Source organism: Gallinula chloropus (genome assembly GCF_964237585.1).
Source record: "Gallinula chloropus genome assembly, chromosome: Z".
Classification (NCBI taxonomy): Eukaryota; Metazoa; Chordata; class Aves; order Gruiformes; family Rallidae; genus Gallinula; species Gallinula chloropus.
The window spans coordinates 66,103,794-66,127,221 of NC_140089.1; the positions used below are offsets into that span (position 1 = coordinate 66,103,794).

The following is a 23,428-nucleotide window of genomic DNA, read 5'->3' on the forward strand; positions in this document are numbered from 1 at the left end:
AAGCTACAGACACAGAAGAAATTGTGGCTAACCTAAGGGAATGAAAAGCTGCAACTGTGATGCAGCCTCTTGAACTGATAACATTGCTTAGGCTGCATATGTTATTCTGGTTCTAAATTATGATACCTGCATTTTGGGGGCAGAGAAAGACATAACTACTTGCCTACTGTAGCTGTCACAAAGCAGTTATTCTCAGATTTTTGTCCTGTGCTTCCCTGTTTTGGCGCAATTGCATTTGTACAGCTATGGTCTAAATAAAATATATACCAGAAAAGAGGCCACAGAGAATTCCTTTTCTATCTAAACACGATGGACAATGTGACCTACTTGTGTATTTAAATTTCTCTTGGCTGAGGAGTCATGTTGTCACACCATATATAAAGGTACTGTTTATAAATAAGAACAAACCTAAGAAGGCTGTTACATTATCTGTGCTCTTCGCAGTGTTTACCTCCAGGACAAAGTTGGCATGTGTATTATAACCAAGAAGCTCTGCTACTTTTGCCCTTAGTGGAAGCAGTTGCTGAAGAATTTTTGTGTTCTCCTAAAACAGAAAGCAGGCAAATTTGTAAAGTGAAAGTAGAGAACAATTATCTGAATAATATCTGTAAGCATAAGAAACAGCATTTAAAATCAGACATAAAATCATTCTTTATTTAAGACATAAATAAAGAATAATGTATGATTAGCTAAAATACTTGTTGTTTTTTTTTTGCCACAGCAGTTGATTCCAGGTAGCTAGTTTTCTACTCCATCTGACTCATTACTGTGCCTGTAATATTTATCTGTTTTAATTAATCAAAAGATACATTATTTCCTTTTAGGATAATAAATCTTGAGCTGTTGCAAAGAGTTTATTGCCTTTTCAATAATTTAAATGTGAAAGATAACAGGGAAATGGTTGACAGCAGGCTTAATTGCTTGTTAGTGGCAAAGACAGATTGCAAAGCTACTATGCCAATTCAAAACTTGTTTGCAAATTTCCCTCTTTTGCCACTTTGATGATATGAGTCAAAGATGTGAAACACAAAAACCCCAGGCCCTGTGCTAAATACAGTGGAGGATCCTTGAAAAGCTGAAAAATGTAACTGTATTAACATCCAGTTATCAAAATGTGGGATCTCTCATTTAAAACCTCTTTTTCAAGCACTGGGTTCAAAGGTTGTCCCACATTTTTAACAGTAAATCCCTTTATGTGTGCTGACTTCCAGAGTGTTCAGTTCTTGTTGCTATTCTATCTTCTCCTGTACACTTCACATTTCACAGCACTTCAGGTATAACAGCTCAACTTTGCCATTGGTCTCTAGTGAATGGTTGGTACAATTGCCTGAATGACACTTCTTCTGTCCTTTCTAAGTGTTTCATCATTTTTGTACCTGTCTAGGTGGCCTGGCCTCATCAGTATCACACAAATTATTTGTGAAATTTCTTCTAAGACATGTTTCCAGCTTTTTCAGATAGTTAAATTAATCTTATTTAAAATTTAAAATTATTAAAAAATTAATGTTACATTAAAATTCTCATTGATATGCACTAACTTAATCACTTAGAGTTCACAATTAAAACATGCTTAAAAAACCCCGTCTCATTCTGAAGAAGCGCAAAGTCCTACAGAAGCTGCAATCAGAGGTGCTTTTTCTGGAGGACAGCACCAGTGTGCAGCTGCACGACACTGCTGAGACATGTGGCAAAAAAGAAATAGCCTACTCCTGTTAACAGCACCACTGAAACTTTCAGATACCTACACACACTGAGGCAGTTCGTGAACTCCTAAACTCTTCAGACATCAGGATAAACTGGAGCAAGGAAGTGCTATGTTTTGATTCCATAGTAATTGGCAATATATAAAACTTCAATCTCACATTTGAACGCCTAGCTCCATTTTTCAACTCTGTCATTACTCTGTAATAGTCATTATAAAACATACCTCTTTACATCTTGAGTTAAAAGCAGATTCCATTTTTCTCCTGGTTTCTGAAATGCAGCACTTCTTCATGACAGGAAAATAGTGGGGATACTTCAAAGTAATTTTATACTTGTCTTCCTCAGTCTTCTCTAAACTCTTAATAAAGTCATCAGGAAGGCCTTCTATAGAACAGAATTTAATAAAAAAATGTTCATCAGAATTACCGAATTCCCTTTCTTTTTGTGAGATTGCTGTGTTTGTTTTGCTGCAATCTAATTTGACATTAGAAATCTCCACAGAAACATAACCTCTCTTTGTACAACTATTCGGTGAAACTTTTTCCAATCATAGCCAAGCAAAATAAAAACTGGAAACACTTGTAAGGGAAAGAGAAATATATGTAAGGCTACCTGATAAAAATCTGAGTATGACTTTAGAAGTTACAAAAGGACACTTTATGCCATGTCCTTCAGTTCATGAATCCCTAAGTTTTCTCACATGAAATATCTAGATCAGTTTGAATGACTGAAGTAACTAAAACATGTTGTGTGACAGAATTTTTTTTCCAGTAATGATAATGAATATAACACACAGAGAATTACCTGATAGTGGAGAAGTGAGAAAGAAGCAGAGAGGACACTTCCAGAAGCACAAATCTATGAACCTGTGAAGCGTAATTCTAAACTGACTTTGAGGAAGGATTAAAAAGAAAACATGGAAGATTGGAAAACAGAATTCCACTTGATCTAACCATCATTCACTGGGCAAAAAAAGAAAGATTACTCCAGTAAAAATGGAAGGTTGAAAAAATGGAAAGAGGAAGCACACTACTCACCAAGTTCTTCCTTAGAAAATACAAGAAACGTGTTTTCCTCATTCAGGTTTTTGTTAAAGTCTATACAGAGTTCGCTCAATTTTTTCTTCATTGTCTTTATTTCCTGTATCGGGTATAAACTGAACTTAGCAGAAAAAACAGAAACCAAATCGGGCAATTACTATCCTCCACATGAATAGTATTTCACTTTTTCCAGCTGGCTCTCTACTACCTGTCCGTGAAGCAAGAAACACGCTGTAGGTAGTGTTGTACTTCGCTCTCCCTTATCCTGCCTTTTCTTCTTTTTTTTGGCCCTGAGCAATATTGTTGCCAATGAACCCTGGGTCAGTGCTATTGCTTGGACAGTGTTTCAAATACTTTCTCATCTCAAAGGGAACTGAACATGTTGTCTGAACAGCATTATGTGCTAGCATTCAATTATTTAAAATCAATGAGAATTGAGGTAGCAAAAATGCATGTAACATTGAAAAACAGTCTTTTAGAATTGTAGAGGTATGCCAAAAAGTAAAGAATACCCACACAACACAATACCATTCCAAAACTTTAGAAATCCTGATATTCATCATTCTGAAACATTTTCTGATATATCTCATAGCATGTCTCTACCCTTTACTGTCAAGTTCACATAAATACAGTAGTTACTAGTAGAATATACATAAGATACAAAACTTGGCAGAGGCTATCAAGTGTCAAGTTTTTACTTAAATGTAATTCAACTATTGCCTCCTTATAAAGTATTTTAAAATTCCTGTAGAGGCATCAGTTGCCCTCAAGCAATGAAAACACACATGAAGTTTCCCATAAACTTAAGTGGATAAAGAGCCATTATTTTCCAAAAAAGCTAAAGTCCATTCAAGAGTCATAAATTGAGACTGTTATACAACATCACTCAGAATTTAAAGAGAATTATGTCAGCATCTCTGATGCTGACAAAGGTACTTCATGATTTGCAGAAGTTAAAAGTACTTTTATATGCTTGAGTAAATCCTTCCTCCCTCCATGCCAAAATTCTCAGCGTAGCTTGTGCTCCCTTTTAAACTACTTGAAGTTTTCTTTCAGTCAAAATGCTAAAGGCTTGGACACATTTTACAACACTGGTTATCAATCAAATTAAAATAACTGTCAGTTTTTATCAATTATATATACTTCTACAGCTTGGACTCATAACATTTTTGAGGGGTCTTTTAGATAGGAATCTATCTAATTTAGGCATTCTCTGTAATCGGAATATATAACAAAACTCTTCCAGAGTTTTGGCTTCTGTTACTCTAGGGGAGCTAAGAGATGATATATACCACTTATATTCATTGAGTAACATGAGTGTCAGATTAATTTGAAAACTTTATGGTGATTGAATTTTAAAGGGTGGATGTGGAACCAAGAGCAGAGGAATAATTAAACAAGTCCAAAAGCACAAAGTTCAAGTATATGCTTAGTACAGCTATACAACCCTAATTTCATTCCTTCAACAGTTTGCTTATAACTATTGCTTTATAAATTAGCAGACCATATTTACATTCTGGACTTCTTTAGGAAGATGGAGTCCATTTCTTTTTCCCACTTGAACTGATTTCTCTAGATAGCGTTTTGTTTCAGGCTTTACATTTTGAAGATCACAGGTTTGCTGAAATGAGAATACAGAATAATTAAGTTTGGCATTACAAAGTTTCTTAAACAGTCATTTCCCAAAGCAAACAACATTAAGAGGCAAGTTACTGGTTGTAACACAACACTAATCAGTCCTGTGACAGTTTTCTTTCAAACTGACTACAGCATAATTGTTTAATTCTGAAACTTGCCATTCTGTTCTAAATTGAAAATAATGCCGTAAACACTCTAAATTTATGTTCCCTTATCTAAGGGTGAACATTTGAAAAAGGTGTTAACTTATAGACCGTATTAAAAAGGACATATTCCGTTTAAGTTCACCTAATATGAAGCTTCTGGAATTAGCTCTGACGTGTCCTAACCACCCTCTTGTCAGGTTACTTACATACAATTAATTCTTGACTCTGAATACTGACACTGACACATGCAATGTACAGCTGTCAACTAACAACCTGCCAGTGTAAAACATTTCTTAAACAGAAAAAAAAAAAAAAATGAAGAGACTGGAACATTGTTATATTGAATAAAAACTCTCAAACATATATTCTCCCAACTGGAATTTAAAAAATAATCCACACAACACAGCATAAACAATATCTACTTCCACCAGGTCCCTGAGAGTAGAATTAAAAAATTAGCAGAGATTAGTTTTAACAGCCATGAAAGAGCTTAGAAGAGTTTAGTTATGTTTTTACTCTGCAAAGAGTCACAAGTCGCAGTAGTAATACTACAGTAGGACTGCTAAGAATTAATAGCATCGTGCCTAAAACTCTTACACATATACCAACAGTCTATTTATAGAATTTTGAAGTCCAGTGGAAAAAAAAGACAACAATCACTACACTTTGTGATAAATTACCTTTTCTATAGCAATAGGTATTTTTAGGTTAGTTTACTGAAACTGCCATATGATGAATATTCTTTCTTTTTAACAGGTAATTGTTAACTGAATCCATGGATTCGCAAAAACATGAACCATGAACATAGGTCACCACACAACTAAAGTCAATGATGACTGAGCCACTCGGCTGCATGATGTTCTCTTCCCCACAGCTAGGATTTTTTTTTCTGTAGCACTCAGCTGTCACTTTTTTTGTTTGGTTGTTTTTGTTTTAAGTAAGATGTTGTAAATGGTGCAAAATCTCCTTTTGGTAAGAAAGTAAGTGAGGAGTCATGCCCTCTGCCTTCTCCAACTGAAACCTCACATCCTCATCCTCATTATCTCTATCTACTTTTAAAAAATCAATATTAAATAGCTTCTTCTCTTAGATTTAGACTTATTGACGTTTATCTACGTCACAAACATGCTTAAAGTACAGAGGATACACATTCAAAGACACTTATCAGGTCCTTACGTATAAACAAGCATACAAACATTTATGGGCACAGAAACCAAGGGTACTCTTGTGGTCAGCTCTGTCCTTTGGTTCAGTCAGGATGGGATCTGTTGTTCTATGTTTGATGTACAATTTTCCCAACAGAAGTGCTAATTTCAAATATACTACACACATGAAATTCTGAAACTTTCCAGAAATTTTAGGATGGTCATAGTTGGTGATTGTATGTACCATTTCACACTTGTTTTAGAAAACTATGCTACTTTATTCAAGAAAGAAATTTTCAGCAGAGTAAGAAACAAAAGCTACTTAGAATATAATGAATAAAAACTGCAACAGCTGTTTATATGTGAATTTCCTGAAGGCATGTGGGTGGAGAAGTTTGGCAACATTCTTGAGCGTGCCTCTGCTAGCCAACATGTGCAGATGCTGAAAGTAATAAAATTTAAAATGACAGTTTCACTACCAAATTCACCTTTATTATGTTTCAGTCCCCAAAATAATTGTTTTCTAAAGAGTAAGATCTAGATCATATTCACCAGCATAAATTTATCTGGATTTTTTTCCCCCTCTAACAGGTGGGGAAAAGAAAAACAAATTTCAATTGTTTGTTTTTATATATTTAAATATAAAAATATTACACACCTTCCACCATTAAAAGCACAATTAAGGAAGAATACTGAACAGTTCATTTAGTCCTTGTTAAAGGGAGCAAAATTCTTCAAGATACCACTAAGATCAAGCAGATTTACTAATCTTTTAGTGGACTGACTGTATTGGAAATAACATGGGAGTGTGAGGGCACTCACTCTCCCTATCATGTTTTAATCCAGCCCTTGTGTATTCAGATTATCAAACCTCAATTACTGAATCCTCAATGAGGCCATAAAAAACTAGATATTACCGATATAACCAATTCTTATACTGACTTATTTAAACTAAGAAAATACTTTCAGCAAAGCATTTCTGCTTGTGGAAGACTTTTTTTTTTTTAATGTGCTCCTGGACCCTGACTTTTTAACTAAGAGTTTCTAACAAAAGAAAGCATTAGAAATTTACCAAGAATTAAAAAAACCCTTTGTGATATTGAAATAACAAAACTTGATCAGTTTGGCACCATTGGCGATTTCACATTTGTTCTAGAGCAAAGCTTGCTACTACTTTCATAGTTATTATGGAGTTGATATATGCTCAGAGGTTGTATCTCTGGAAAACAAAGACTAAAACATGCTTGCTTGCTGCAGTTAAGCCAAGAAAGATCTCTTTTAAAAGTTAAATTTGAGAGAGATTTGAGCAACAGATCTAATTGTTACAAAAGCCAAGTATCGTTGCAAAGGAAAATTAAGCAGGAAAGCACTAAATTAAAAAGATTTAACGAAAAACCCCAGTAATAATACTAGCAAGTAACAGCTATCAGTTTTCAATAATTAGAGAAATTTCTGATAGTAACTAAAACTAGATAAATACACAAGTACAGCAGATTAAATGTATGTGGATACTTTACTATAGGGTGGAGAAAAATCAAAACAAATAATAACTACATATCAAACTATTTAATTACCAGCAACAGAGCAGTGGGTAAGGGAAGGGAATGAGCATAAGGCATGAGGAGAACAAGAAAAGTCAACGTAAGGGGCTATCTGTCAACACACAACAGAAGGTTCTCAGAGTGGGGCTGTTAAATACCTCCACAAACACAAAACCAACAATATCCAGCTGGAGAGAACACTTGAAAATGTGCCTAGAAAACACATCAAGATAAGACAATGGTACTGGACAGCACTTTAATAAGATGCTGTAAATATTATCCTGGTTCCCAGTCAACGTTGCAAAAAGCACAAACTATGACTCCAAGGAACAGGGCTCCAGTATGTTATCAGCACCACAAGCAAGTTAAAAAAAAAAAAAAAATCAGTGGAGTTGAAAGGGATGACTCAAATCTGAAGCACAGACAAATGTGTATATATTAGTTTTCACATCAGATAGCTTCCTTGCATTATCTTTAAATTACACCTTTGGAAAACTACTAAATGCATCACTAGATGCATTTGAACAAAACCAAATATTCTTTTTTGAGCTACAAAATAAATAGTACAAATGAAGAATACAAGATACCTGTAAGTGTTCAATTAGAAGGAAAGCTAGAGAGAAAAACAAAAGGGATATAAAATAGTTCAACAGTAAGTATCTTTTGACTGACTTTTACTTTGAGGCTTAAGCAATACATGAGGAGAATACAATGTAGCGATCTATAATTAGCAGATCAACAGAGGTTATTTTGGAGGTTTTAAGTTATAAAAGTTTTAAGTTACAGAAGTTAATGAGAACCTATAACTCAACTTTAAAATTCCCAACAACTTCAATAAAGCACGATCATGGAAGCAAATTCAAAAACGGTGCACACCAACCTAAACACACTGCTGTATCACCTTTTTCCTTCCTCCCTCCTTGTTGATGCTCTGGGCAGACCCTTTCAGGGTGCTCAGCCAGCAGAAAACAATAAATTTTAGTCTTCCCTAATGGGTTTCCTTGTACCGGCTGATTGGAAGAATAGACAAAAGTCAAAGCTACTGCAATGCAGAGAAGGATGCACACATCTAGACACAACAGGCAAAGAAAAGCAGCGCCAAGTTACACTGGCCTAAGTTTTTGGGCAACCAGAGGCTTTTTGTATACCTGTGTCCCACTGGAAAGATTTCACTGGTATGGACACATGGGAATCGCACAAAGGGATAAGTATCTTGAAAAGCACTGTGGACGCTAACTTCTTTAGAGAAACATTTTTCACTGCTGGAATTTTATCTACATTTCCACAAGTTATGCAGACATAATTGTGATTTACCTGCAAATAAACAATCTTCTGAAACACATCTTCTCTCATGCTCATCTCCACATCAAAATTTGAAAGTCTTTTGTCAGCTTCTGTACTTGCTAAGCGTACCTCTTTGTCAGGCGAGACATGCTGAGGAAAATCCAACATGCTTCTTTCCACTGTTGAAATAAAATGCAATGAAAACTTACACAGAGGGCTAGAAATTCTTTAAAGATAAGATACTTTCCCTCCCTTCTGATATTTACGAAAGGTAGAAGAAACAGTTGCCCAAAGCAACCTGGACACTTCAGGCTTGAAGCAAATACAGCGGTTTCAGATAACACACAAATTAATAGATGGAAGGACCAAACTGCACACCATTGTAACAAATAAACATTTTACAGAAACTATCTATTACCCAAGCCCAATTACGTCACTTTTTTACTTCTACATAGTCAACTGAAAGGTGTATAAACATGACACGTGGTCTTTGAAAGACAAACCATTTGCAAGTGAAGACTGACGCTGTTTCATAGCTGGTATTGATGCTTCCATGTTAGCAATGACAGTGTAAAGCTCTCAATCTTTCAAATAGGCCCATCTATCCCACAGTTAATTTTTACATTGTTATGAGAAGTGTCAAATCCCCATCTTATCTTCCGTGTTTAGGGAGAAACAACAAGGGAAACGTAAGATGCTGTCTATGTGTTCTCATCTTTTTTAGAATACACTTTTGAGACTAAGTAAATCCTTGCTTATTATTAAAGAAATATTGGATCTTACAGTGATGTTAATTAAGACTGTTATAACCTGTTGAATTAACATAATCCAAACCCCATCCATCTCCTCAAAAACACCTTTTAGAGTAACACTTTACATAAAATTACAAAGCTTTAAAATCCTAACCTGAAGTTGTTTTAGCAAACCCTGAGATACCCTCAGCCCTTCAGAAACCTCTGGAATGCAAACATGGGCATATGGTTCTTCTTGAAGTCCCCAGGAAACCTTTTCTTTCCCCTCTCCTGTCCTCATGCCAAGATGTTTCAAAATGATGAAGCAAGTTTTGGCAGCTTCCAAGTGAAATGTAAGGCCTGTTGTCAGCTGTGCCTTTTCAGCTAATAAGTTCCAGTTACTGTGGTAGGTCTTTCATGTACATGTGAAAGGGACACACAGACTTAAAAATGCAAGGTTCTAATGGAAGTTTTGCTTTGGTAATACATTCTTATATGCCATAGGCTGTTTCACCACTGAGTCATGCTAATTTCACATGCAGCTTTGAAGATTATCATTAAAGCTTAAATACAAGCCATTACTGGAATAGCATGTAGAGGGAAAGAGATGGTCTTGGAAGACGCAGTCCTTGGTGGCTATGCTGAGAAGCTGATGGACACTGTATTCTGAATCAAACAGATTTTTTTTTTCCTTCTAATTTAATTTAAAGCAGGGAGGTTTATATTTTGGTGAAAAGGCTTATAATGATTATACTTGGTACAATTAAGCTTACAGTAATTATACTTGGTACAATGTAACCTGAACCTAACAGGAAGCTGTTTGGATGAAGATTCCTCAGTCTTTCTGCCAGCATCAAATCCAGTCGATCTGCTGGATGTGCCTAAACTGTATTGCTAAGTAGCATGCAATATTCAGTACAAACAATTGAGCTGTAGGCCGCTCTCTTTTGCTAGGAAAATATTTTTGTTGCTGTTTTTCACAATTCTGGTGCAAGTACAGATTTTTTTGAAAGGGTTTAAGAGAACATGACATTTTATTACACTGACTACTTTTTGAGTCATGTGAACATTGTGTGATAGGCTTTTCAAAACAAAGCCACCCAAGACATCTTTATTTTCCTCATCTCCTCTGACCGACAATTATTTAAAAAACAGAATGTCCCATGTTTGACTATTAAACTCCATCCACATACTGGCATGTCTTTATCACTCAAAACAATCTAGATGTGACTGCATGACCAAGACCTCCCTGGATTCTTCAAGGCATTGCAAGCAATAATATAAAAAGCAAGCAGGTAAAGCAGTTTGCTTTCAAAAAAAAAAGCATTCAAAAATGTTGCCATTGTCAACCATTACATTTATCAACTTTTCCATTATTCTATTTGACTTCCTTGTCTCAGATTCTGAAGTGCCTGAAAAAAATTGCAGCTTATCAGGGTGAATCTATTATGCTTACCAGCAGCCTACTTTGTTGCACCCTGTTCCACAATGATTGTACACAGCTGGAAAAGAAAACATTAATTGAGGAGCTTCACATGCAAAAACAAAACAGGTGGCCAATGCAGTTCTCTGGACAAAGAGATCAACAGCACAATTTTGCTAATGCTTATTTTCATCTCTAGAATTAAAGCAGCAGAACTCCATAGATGAGCATGGTACTTATTGCTGAGAGGTACTGAGAGAGTATTATGCCCAAAGGACCTTTGAGACACGTTTACACATTCTACAGAAGAACAGCATAGATCAGAATTGAAAGCAACACCTATCTCTTCTCAATGTTCCTTCAGGTGCAAATGGAACGCCCTAGGGAAAGAAAATGCACACTAACCTGCGTATTCCACTTCTATGTCTGCCAAGGCCCGCACAGTATTTTCATGTGTTACATCTCCAATATCAAGCATCCCGACACTGTCATATACATGCTTTGTCTTCCTGATCAGCTCTTCTGTTCTTGTTCTAATTTGCTCTGGTGACAGGTCCCATCTCAAAAGGTTTCGGCCTGATGCTATGTATGAAGAAGCCTTGAGCTGGCTAGTAATTTCTGCTCCTAATGTCATTCTCAACACAAGTCGTGGCCCAACGGACCTGGAAGTATAAAAATGATCTTTGCATAGCAAGACTCTAGTTCAAGAGGTAGTTTACAGTACTATTACAGATTATTTTTAGGAGCAACAACATAGCTTGTACAGCAGGAACATACACAGACGTCACCCTTATCAATTAAGTCTAATTTTTAATAAATCAGAGGTCTGTTTTCTACTTTCTCCCCATCTAGAGGATGACTAAGTGTGGACAGGGATAAAAGCTTTGGTATCGACAAAACTAGACAGATTAAGTTACTATTCAGTTTTCTAAGAAAAAACAGAATTGCCGTTACTGAAACTCTACAGAACTCTGCATTTTTGAAATAAGGAATAAAATCCACACAGCAATTTGTTGATTATGAAAACCAAGAACTGTAAAGATGCATAAAAGAAATTCATTATAACAAATAATTTCATATTTATACACGATGTCTACCGCAATCAGCCATGGAAGGAAAACTTCTAGTTACTTCTCACTTGAAAATCTAATTGTTGTGGATTTTAAATACAGTTTCACTCTATTGCCAGAAGAGGTAGGTAAGTTTACTATCATTTCTGTGCTACTAATCCTGATTATACAAACCAACTGTATTTTAGCTTTAGTTACCAGAAAAGTTTACATATGTAACTGATCTTAGCATGTTAGCATGCTGTGCAATCAATGGCTACCTTTCCACTAATCTTTTTGACAGTATTTTTTTTTTAAGTGGCTTGAGCAACAAATCCAAACATAAGTAATAGGATACTGGCTTAAAAACATAGATGCTTCTACCCACCCACCCCAACAAACGAACACTCAGCTTGGTTGTATAAAGGAGGATACAGACTCAGGCAACTGACTGAAGTGGGGCTAGTGGAAACCCACAGAGTCACAAGTCTCCAGTCTACCTGGCAACTACAATAGCTCTGTTATATCTGAAGTAGTCATTGAAGGAGATAATTTAATAGTAATTAAAATACAGTTGCATTCAAGGAGTAAAGCTTAGTGCAGTATTTACTATCATAAAGTGATCATAGGAACATTAGAGGAGGATCTCTGGCTGGCAGAGATTTACTATCTGCCTTCTTATTTCAGTCCCATAGTTTAAAAGAAATAAATCTTACACTGTTATAGCAATAATGACAACTTAAAATTTCCAATTAACTAAAATAAAAGAATTCACAGAGAGAGCTTACTACTAAAAGGGATGTTTACATAACACTATTTTATATTAAATAACTTTCAATCTTAACCCTAGCCACTGTACCTGTATCAATTTTATTACAAAACCAGTCTGGTATGTGCATAAGTGCTCACATAGGTTTTGGCATATATTGCAGGGAGCATGCATAAAAGGATAGGCAATTTTAGCCTAGAGGAAAAAGAAAGCAGAAGAGTGAAATGCCAACAATCTGAAAAGCACCAAACACAGGGCTTCTGTTTGACAGTAAGACTTTTTTATTGCAAGTCTCACTTGTCTGTAAGAGGAATTGTCTAGAAATAGACTAGCCACAATTATTTTTACACGAAATGAAAATGAAAGACATTTCTAGGTACTCTTTATCTTGATGTGCTGGTTTTGGCTGGGATAGAGTTAACTTGCCTCATAGCAGCTAGCGTGGGGCTGTGGTTTAGGTTTGTGCTGAAAACTGTGTTGATAATGCAGATGTTTTCATTGCTGCTGAGCAGTGCCTACACAGAACCAAGGCTTTTTCTGCTTCTCACCCCACCCCACCAGCAAGGAGGCTGGGGTGCACAGTGAGTTGAGAGAGGGCACAGCCAGGACAGCTGACCCTGACTGTCCAAAGTGATATTCCATACCATATGGCATCATGCTCAGCATATAAACTTGTGGGACGAAGAAGGAAGGGCAGAGGACACATTTGAAATGATGACGTTTTGTCTTCCCAACTCAACATTACATGTGACAGAGCCTTGCTTTACTGGGGAGGGCTGAATGCCTGCATGCCCTTGTGTGTGTGGCTTTTGCTTTTCCAAGTAACCTGTCTTATCTCAAACCATGAGTCTTCTCACTTTTACTCTTCCGACTGTCTCACACATCCCACCATAGGGGACTGAGGTGAGTGCCTGCATGGGGCCCAACTGCTGGCTAGGGTTAAATGATGACAGCTGAGAACTATCTCTCCTTGAGTCCATGGTTTCTTCAAATCATCCAATACCAGTGTAGACACAATGTTTACTTTTCCCTTCTCCTTGCACACAGGAACATAGATGTTCAACATATCATAAAATCATAGATTTATAGTCTGACTCAAAGATCACAGAGTTCCAACACCCCTGCCACAGGCAGGGACACCAACCTCCAGGCTGATCTATACAAGGTTGCCCAGGGACCCATCCAACCTGGCCTTGAACACCTCCAGGGACGGGGCATCCACCATCTCTCTGGGCAGCCTGTTCCAGCACCACAACCCTCTCTCTGTAAAGAACTTCCCCAGAATATCTAATGTAAGCTTTCCCTCCTTCAGCTTCAACCCATTCCCCTTGTCGTGCCATAGTCTACCCTTTTCAAAAGTTGATTCCCCTCCTATTTCTATGCTCCCTTCAGGTACTGGAAGGCTGCAGTGAGGTCCCCCTGCAGCTTTCTCTTCTCCAGGCTGAACAAGACCAGCTTCCTCAGCCTCTCTTCATAGGGGAGGTGCTCCAACCATCTAATCACCTTTGTGGCCTCCTCTGAACCCTCTCCAACAGTTCCACATCTTTCCTGTATTTGGGGCCCCAGATCTGGACACAGGACTCCAGATGGGGCCTCACGAGGGCAGAGTAGAGAGGGACAATCACCTATCACACAGACGATTTGTCTGAATAAAACCCACAAGCGTACCCCTTCCACTTCTCTCTCCAATACCAAGTCAGTTCTGCCATTAATGCCTTAGCTTCTCTACTGAACTACTGAAAATTTGAGCCTCAGAAGCTTATGATAAATGTTATGATACTAATGTTTATAAACATCTGAAGTGTGGGACAGAGTGGGAAGTGGCCAGTCCCTTTTCAATCATCTGTGGAGACAGGACAAGGGGCAATGGCTGCAAGTTGGAGCACAGGAAGTTCTGCACCAAGATGCAGAAGAACTTTTTCCCAGTGAGGGTGACAGAGCCCTGGGACAGGCTGCCCAGGGGGGTTGTGGAGTCTCCATCTCTGGAGATATTCAACACCTGTTTGGATGCCTCCCTGTGCAATCTGTCCTAAGGAACCTGCTTTGGCAGGGGGATTGGACCCGATGATCTCTTGAGGTCCCTTCTAACCCCTATGATTCTGTGATAAATGAAGCTGTTTTCATGAAAGCAAAAGTTTCAGTATTAGCATTCTTAAAATGCATTAGTTTCCCATCCCCAAAACCACTGAATTCTACCCTGAATCTGGACATACATTAAAGAACAGTAATTCATTAAGTCATGAACAGCTTCCCAGTGGACTGTCCTATATTTACTTTTTCACACATTGTTAGTGCAGCTCTGGTAAACCACAGGAAAGCTGAAGGGGAACCTCCTGAAAAGTAAGTTCAAGGCTCCGAACTCTACCCTCTCACCCCAGACTCCTCGAGAACATCAGAAAGTATCTGAAAGGTGTCAAATTAAGGTCAAAATAGAAGTAAAATGGACTCAAAGGAAAACAATAGCCTGAACACCACAATCGCTAGCAACTATGCTGAAAAGCAAGATACAAGGCAGATACTGTTTTTAAAAAGAAGCTACAGCTTTCTGTAATTCATTAGCTTCACCTAGACATGTCACTAACTACATATTATCAGCAATAAATATAAAAATAGTCATAGCACGAATAGATTATATTAATTTCAGCCTGTCCAACATCTTAACTAATAAATGAAGTTGGACTGATTTAATTAACTTGAATGTGGGGGCCCTAACTGCTGCAAAGTACTGCTGTTAAATAAAGAAAAAGATGTTACCTGATTTTCTTAGTATGTTTGTCATCTACAAATTTGACAGCTGCATAATGTCTGTCTCTTAGCAAAACACAGAACCACCTGGTTCTGAAATCCTGATACCTCCTGCTGATACAAAGAAATAGTCATTTATGCACATTAACAAAAGCAGTACACTCAGAAAGCCCCAAAATCTTTCTGATTTACCACATTAAGGTGGGCCTTCAAAATTTGTAAGGCAGCATTTTGTACAAAACAAATCACTACATGCAACTCTTCAAATACTTGTTTACATGTGCTATTACTTTGCTACCACTCTATCAGATTGTACTTAGGCCCAATATAACTGACACCAGATTAATAAAAAGCAACGCTAGTAAAAATATGTAAGTTAAATCTTAGCCATATCTTTCATGACTTAGTATTTTATACTCCTTGTCTACATAAATTAAAATTCCCCAAGCTCCATATAGCACACTGCAATAAAATTGATAATTTACTAACTTTACCTTATTTTTTAAGAAATAAAGAAACAATGCCACAATTAATTTTTAATAGACTATAAACAAGAAAGAAGAGTATAATTAAAATAGCATGACTATTTCAAAAGTACTCTGCAACTATGCTTATCATGTTATTAGAGAGAAAATGTTACAGTAAATTGTATCATTGGGAACCTTTAACTTCCCAGATATAAACTGGAAAATAAAGTCTATTAATAATGGTAGGAAACAGATGCAACTGCAAACAGCTTTCTTTGAACAGCAACTGAGCCAACAAGATGCCATTAGTATTTTAGGCTTGTTTTTGCCAAATGGCAGCAACACTAGAGGAGAACCAGCTATTGCTAGGACTGAGCAAGCAGTTTATTCAGTTTAAAATCAGATGGAGGGATAAACAAATGTAGGTCTGTGCACGATGTACATGTATGCTGCAATTATCCCATGTAGCCACTGGTAGGCTGACTAATGCCTGAACTGACTAGTTCAAACTGTTTCAGATGTTACACTCAATTTTTTGTATCTAAACAAGCCCAGGTTAAGGATAAGGTTCGTGTCCAGCAGCAGTATTGCCTTATGATATCTATTCTTTCCTGCTGCTTCCTCTGCTGCTCATTTCTGTCCCTGAGCACTACTCCATCAATGATGGCAGCATAACTGTTGCTTGGGTCATACTTTGAAAAGAATCAGGGCAGCATACAGGTGAACAATGAAGCGGACCCAAAAAACGCAGGGGTGGGTGTTCTTTTCAGCTATTTGATAAGGAACTTCAAAACAGCTGTGCTGGCCCAAAATGAACGATCAAAAGTGTCAACAGCCATCTAAGCTGGCACTGATGCTAGAAACTTGTATGAAATGTAGCAAAAACAGTCTCAGTACAACTGCTGTCATTAAGCATACCACACAAGTGCTCTAAAGGGAAAAGGAACTATTCATGTTAAACAGGCAATACTCAGGAATACATGTCAACTAGAATTTTAAGAAATGTTTGTAACCTTCAGGTCAGTGAGATCCTGAAACAGCTGCCCAACAAGCACCAGAAAGTGAAAAAACCTCTCTTTAAAACATGGAGCTTGACCAGCATATAAAATAGATTATATTACTTGGTTACCTGAAGTAACATAGGACTAGACTTGATCACCCCCACTGTCCCTTCCTGTCCCTATGTTTCTGTGAGATATTTCAAAATTAAAGCATGATTATTTATTTACATTGCCTTTCTACTATGAATATCCAGTTGGCCCCTTCTGACAATCTGTGTAGGTCTTGTTCTTGGGTGAGTCCTATAACATCTAATAATGGCATTGGAATGACATACAGAGCAGACAAAGATAATATGCATCTGTCTATGAGAAGTTCAGGAGGAGACACAGAAAGTTTGGTTTGGACTTTCACTTACAACAAAGTGTACTATAGGGGCAGCTGTTTTCACAAATTATGGTATTAATCTGCAAATCTCAAAAGCCTTGAGAACAGTAATTTCTACCAAAAGCTGTAGCTACTTACAAAAGAGAATTTTTAAAAAGAAAACAAATCTTCTAATTTACAGACTGCGATCATTGCTATTTTCACTAGAATGCCAGGTAATTTATTTTACCAACAAATCTACAATTTAATTACTTGCTGCTTCTGGAAAAAAGAAATTTGATTTTAGAAGGACCTTTCTAATACTCTATTACAGCAATACAGCGTCCAACATAACTGCTGCAAAGACAAACAAAGCAATTGAATTTACAGACTGATTTTTAACTCGTGCAGTAAGTATTTTAAACATATTAAACATTTATCTAAGTCTGGTTAGTTTAGAAACATTTTCCGTGACTAGAACATGCCAAGCAACCCTTTGTTGGCATGTTCCATTAGAGTTATTAATATAAAACAAGAAAGCCACAATCTATGAAGCAGAAGCAGCAAAGGGTAGCTCCAGCTTTAGAGAATACAAATATAAAAACCTGCAAGCTTGTCCACATTATGCTTCTACTACTCATAATTGCTTTATAATATGGTCAGGATTTAGGCTTTCTCTCTCACTTAACTCTAACTGCATATGGATAGCTATGACTCCACCAAGAATATTCAATGGTACATCCAGTTTTCAAACTAATCTTCACCTAAACAGTATTAGTTACAATGACAGGTATAATTTTACTGGAAAAAAAAAAGATTAATAAATGTATTTCTGGTAAACATATATACAGATGAGATTGCTGTACTTGCTAATAGACCTGACAGGTCCATGTAACCACACAAAAATCAGAGTGTATCAGCTTCGTATAGGAAGGAAAAGTGTATTCTCTGCTGACAAAAGTATGGAATAACAGTTTCAGGCTAACATGGAAGCAAAATTTAAAAAAAAAAGATGTGTCTCAAACTCAGATAACTTAGCAATCATCCAGCTTTTTAAATACTCTCATGGCAAATAAATACAATAAAGTTTTGCTTGATGCACCTTATGTATTACACACTTCAGGGGACATTCTTACGGATACAAGTAAGAGCAGATTTGCCAGTCACAAGGAACACAATTGACAGCTTTTTCCAGTCAGCAGTTGATGGAGTTTTGTAAAAGCTGACAAAGTTAAGAACAACAGCAGCGCCTTTTTGCTCTTCCTGTCCTTCGAAACAGTGGCTCTCAGTTAAACAACGCTTTCCAGCCCTACGGGCTGCGGGACCAGCGCTGCAGCCACCTCTGGTTGTGTACAAAGACCAAATTCATCAGGTGCCTGCAGCCAACATCAGAAGGTCCCGGTGTTTGGGCTCCACCTAGCGGCCTCCTTCAAAAACACAAAAACAGAGCCCCAACCAAAATCCCCACAAAACCATGACATTTTAAGGCAATATAAAGCCCGATAGTTTGCCTTAGGGTAAATTACTTAGTACTCGAATGATATGCCACATGTCAATATTTGCCTGAAAGTAATACCGAAGTACGGAGGGGCCTCACTACAGCCTTCCAGTCCCTCAAGGGAACATATAAGCAGGGGGGGAATCAACTTTTTAAAAGGGTAGACAATTGCAGGACAAGGGGGAGTGGGTTGAAGCTAAAGGAAGGAAGGTTTGGTCTAGATATTCCGGGAAAGTTTTTTTACAGAGTGGTGAGGTGCTGGAAGGGGCTGCCCAGAGAAGTGGTGGATGCCCCGTCCCTGGAAGTGTTCAAGGCCAGACTGGATGGGGCCCTGGGCAACCTCATGTGGATACAGGCCTGGTGGTTGGTGGCCCTGCCTGTGGCAGAGGGGTTGGAGCTCTATGATCCTTGGGGTCCCTTCCAACCCAGACCATTCTATGATTCTATTCAGAAACAGATACAAACAGTAGCAGAGGGACCCACGTGGTTAAAGCAAGGCTACACAACAGTCCAGGCTCACATGGAAATGGACTGCTTTTTTCTTTTCTTTAAATGAAGAAGTTAAAAAGAAACAAACCACAATTAGCATTCAGCAGCTTCTAATATAATGTAAGACACATCTCAGTTGGTTTGTATTCTCAGAATGGGTAAGATAGAAATTTAATACAAGACTTTGCAATATTTAGAGATCCTTCATTCTTGCTTGAATTAAAAATACATCTCCATATTGTTTCACTTTTCATTCCCAGTTTCAGACAAGAAGCTTGTATCAAAAATAGTGTGGCCAGTAGGGCTAGGGAGGTGACTGTGCCCCTGTACTTGGCATCAGTGAGGCCGCACCTCGAGTGCTGTGTCCAGTTCTTGACTCATTGAGGTCCTTGAGTGAGTCCAGAGAAGGGCAACCAGGCTGGTGAAGGAGCTGGAGGGCAAATCATATGAGGAATGGCTGAGGCAGATGAGGATGTTGAGTCTGGAGAAGAGGAGGCTCTATCACTGCCTACAATACCTGAATGGAGGTTGTAGAAAGGTGGGCGATGGTCTCTTCAGCCAGGTGACAGATGACAAGGGGAAATGGCACAAAGCTGTGCCAGGACAGGTTCAGAGTAGATGTTAGGAAAAAATTCTTTACTGAAAGAGTTGTCAGGGCCTGGAAAAGACTGCCGAGGGAGGTGGTTGAGTCACCATCCCTGGATGTGTTTTAAAAAAGCATAGATCAGGTACTTAGGGTATGGTTTAGCATAGGATCGGAACAGTTGGACTTAATGATCTTAAAGGTCTTTTCCAACCTTGGGATTCTGTATATCTTATAGTAAAGCAAGGCCAAAAATCAAACAAAATAAGCAGAGGACTGCATAACCCAAGCCAAAACAAAACAAAAACAAAGGTAAAAAAAAATCTAAGACTGAACAAGCAAAGTACAGTGAAACAGGTCAAAGCTAGTCACAGGGCAACACTTTTTCAGAGGAGCCAAAGGCCCCACAATATAAGTCATCCCTTTTTCTTGCTGGACTAACACATTTAATGGCCTTATTAACACTTGACTTCTCAGTCCTTTCATCTGTTTGGCTCTTGACAGTGTATGGAACAGTGAGTACGTGCCTTGAATTCACGGTCCACTTTCCTTAGAAATGTACTTGGCTCTGCGTCATGACTGTTTGGCACACACAGACCTCACAGTATAGCAAGGACAGCATGATTAGTACGTCCTAATTTAAGGCTCTGTAACTGCCATTAGAAATTATTTTTTTTTCCTTAAGCTGCATCTGAAGGAACAGAAGAAAATCTAGTGCCTTTTAACACTAAACTATCTACTTTGTCACTATATCTTTCAGGAAAAATAGGCCTAACAATTCACTGTACACCCTACTTTGACTCTAGTCCTATAATACACTTTTAGCTCTTGTATATTCTATGTTATTACAGTCATATAATATACTTTTAGCTCTTCAGATCAACGTGAGTGAGTCAAAGACAAAAAAGCTTCAAGTTACACAAATATTTAAAAATTTTTATTGACACATGCTACATCTGTAACCTTACTATCTGGCAACATGTTGCTGGTTTTACTGATAAAATTAACAGCAAGGTAATTGAAACAGGCACTCTCTGGAAGCTACAGAAAATACAGACCTTAAGTAGAAACTCATACATGTGCACAACAAGTATCAACTTATTTCATGGAACCATAGAATGTTTTAGGTTGGAAAGGACCTTTAAAGGTCATCTAGTGCAACCTCCCTGCAGTAAGCAGTGACATCTTCACTAGATGAAGCCGCTCAGAGCCCTGTCAAGCCTGACCTTGAATATCTCCAGGGATGGGGCCTCTTCTACCTCTCTGGCAAACCTGTTCCAGTGATCTACCACCCTCATAGTGAAGAACTTTTTCCTAATACCCAAGCTAAAACTCCCCTTTTCAAGTTTAAAACCATTAACCCTCATCCTATTGCTACATGTCCGTGTGAACAGTTCTTCCCCAGCTTTTTTATAGGCACCTTTCAGGTACTGGACAGCTGCTATAAGGTTTCCCCTCAGCCTTCTTCAAACTGAACAAGTCCAACTCTCTCAGTCAGTCTTCATAGGAGAGGTATTTATACCCTCTCTGTCCCGCCCATTCCTGCAGCCTCTTAACAAAAGGAATTTGGAAACTGGTCTGATTGAATTTCATAGGAGGAGGTGATTTCGACACTGTAGTCTGGAGTGGAACACACAGTAGTGTCAGGGTACTGTTTCTGCGGAGTGTGTGATCTCTAGAATTACAGCATCCACGGTTGTAGTTTTAAAATAAAAAACCCAAACCAACCCACAACACCCCCCCCCAACCCTACCCAACAAACAGACAACCAAGCAACCCAAATCAAACAAAAGAATTACTAGGACTGCTAAGCTAGGGTTCAAACTCACTGTGTGAACTGAATCCATCCGGTGCCACAGTAAACCTCATCCTAGCGTAAACTTGCATGGAGGATCTTAAGAAAGTTAGTGGAGAGACAAATTTTCAACATTCACATGTAGACAGCAAGTGTACTACATTGAATTTGTTGCAGGATGTGCTCATTACATCTTTATTACATCTTTTGGTACCTCACTTGCAGAATCCCCTCCCCTCCAAAGCTCTGTGCTACAGTGTACTTGCTGGACACTGCAACTAGGCAAACAAATAAACCCTCCTTCCTGCTCTACCTTTTGAGTGATAAGTGACCAGACATCACTGAGTGCTGCCCAGGCCAGTTCCAGGCCACATGAAAAATTGTTCCAGCATTAGAAGTATGGCCAAGAACCTTATTCATTTAAATAAAATTCAAATTCATTTTGAATTTGAACCTTATTCATTTAAATAAAATTCAAATAAAAAAGTGTTTCTGTGAAAGATGGAACTCTCATAGCGTCAGTATGATGAACATACACTGCCCCCCACTCTTTGCTCAGAGACAAGTGTAATTCCACCTACCCTCACGTCGTCTTCCCTAAGCTAAATACACAAAACATGTCCTGTAAAACAGGGAAATCCCAACTCACATATCTACTAGAATTCTTGTAAGAGGTCACAATAGAGAGAGATCAGTTCATAGAATCTATTTGATTTCCAAAGATTGTTGATCAGAAGGTCCTAAAGAAACATAGTCCTGGGGTTGCACTAGATGACCTTTAACAGTCCGTTCCAGCCTAAGGCAATCTGTGACTCCATAAACATGACAGTGCAATGAAAAGGGAGATCCTCTTATGGAAAAATGGGTAAAAGGCAGGAAATAAACAGAAATGGTTGCTCGTTTTTCTGAATGGAACTGGGTGACCAATGGGACCTTGCAGGGTTCCAGGCTGGGTTCTGTATTCTTTCACATATTTATACCTCATTAACAAAAGGTGGGGTTAGTGAAGTGACAAAATCTACTGATGATAATCCAGTGTACTAAAGGCAGCCAGAGCAAGATGTGAAATAATGTTGCAACACTGAGTGAAGCTTAAAATCACTAACAATGTGAGTTTTAGTCTTAATAAATATGAAGTGACACATTTCTGACTTTACACACACAGTGATGAGCTGTGAGCTATCTAATTATTCTGGAGACATAACAGTTTCACAAAAACATCAGCCAAGAAGCAGTTGAAAAGAAGAAAATGATAGGATTGACTAGAGGTACAACAGAGAACAAAACAAAGATTTCTATACAACTCCACAATACCATAAAGCACCCAAATACTATGTTTAGTTCTGAACTTCCTAGCAGTTACAAACACTTCCCTTCTGTTCTCCCACCTGCCCAAAACCTTCTCCTGTTCTACCAAGTCACCATGAGTTAGTAACAATCAGCTGTAGTGAGCAGTGAACTCCATTCAAAGAACTAAGTAGAACTAACTAAACGGGGGCTGGGGTGGGGGAGAGGGAAAGACAACAGAGGAAGTACTTCAGAGATTTATAAAACAATGAAGAGAATAGAGAGAATGAACAGGGATCAGTTTTTCCCCCCACTGCCTCAATTACCAACAATTCAGGAAGATATTAAATAGTTTTAGAGGGGAATTTCAATGCAAAACCATTTCTGGACCAATTTTTGTACAAGATCATATAAGCCACTTGTTCCTGTGTTGGGAAGTCGCCAATTCCTAGGCTGTTCTGAAAAGCTAGTAGTGAATGTTCACCAAGGTACCTGGCCCTGGCTCCTGTAGAAGAAAGGACAGATTTTTGTACAAACCCCAACCATTTAAAAGGAACCTCCATAAGCTGGGCATTTCTTCCTTTGTACAGAACATGACAGAACAGGTATGTCCTCAAAGTCATTAATTGCATTGCTTAGTATGGTCCAACTGGTGATCCATGGGTCAAATTCAGTACACAAAAGGCTTTTGAGCCTGACATTTTTGTCTCAGCCAGTCCAAGGAATAAT

The 23,428-nt window shown here is 38.0% G+C and overlaps 1 protein-coding gene across 1 annotated transcript in view; it reads right to left on the minus strand.

The window, feature by feature from the left end:
- Positions 1-23,428, minus strand: part of NLN (neurolysin) — a gene marked incomplete at its 5' end in the record, with an annotated part of 39,578 nt that overhangs the window by 13,556 nt on the left and 2,594 nt on the right. The window contains 6 exons of the mRNA XM_084278183.1: positions 409-544; positions 1,928-2,088; positions 2,742-2,844; positions 4,258-4,365; positions 8,529-8,677; positions 11,058-11,314. Of these exons, the coding sequence (XP_084134309.1) occupies positions 409-544; positions 1,928-2,088; positions 2,742-2,844; positions 4,258-4,365; positions 8,529-8,677; positions 11,058-11,314 (914 nt within the window). The remainder of the gene's footprint in view (positions 1-408; positions 545-1,927; positions 2,089-2,741; positions 2,845-4,257; positions 4,366-8,528; positions 8,678-11,057; positions 11,315-23,428) is intronic.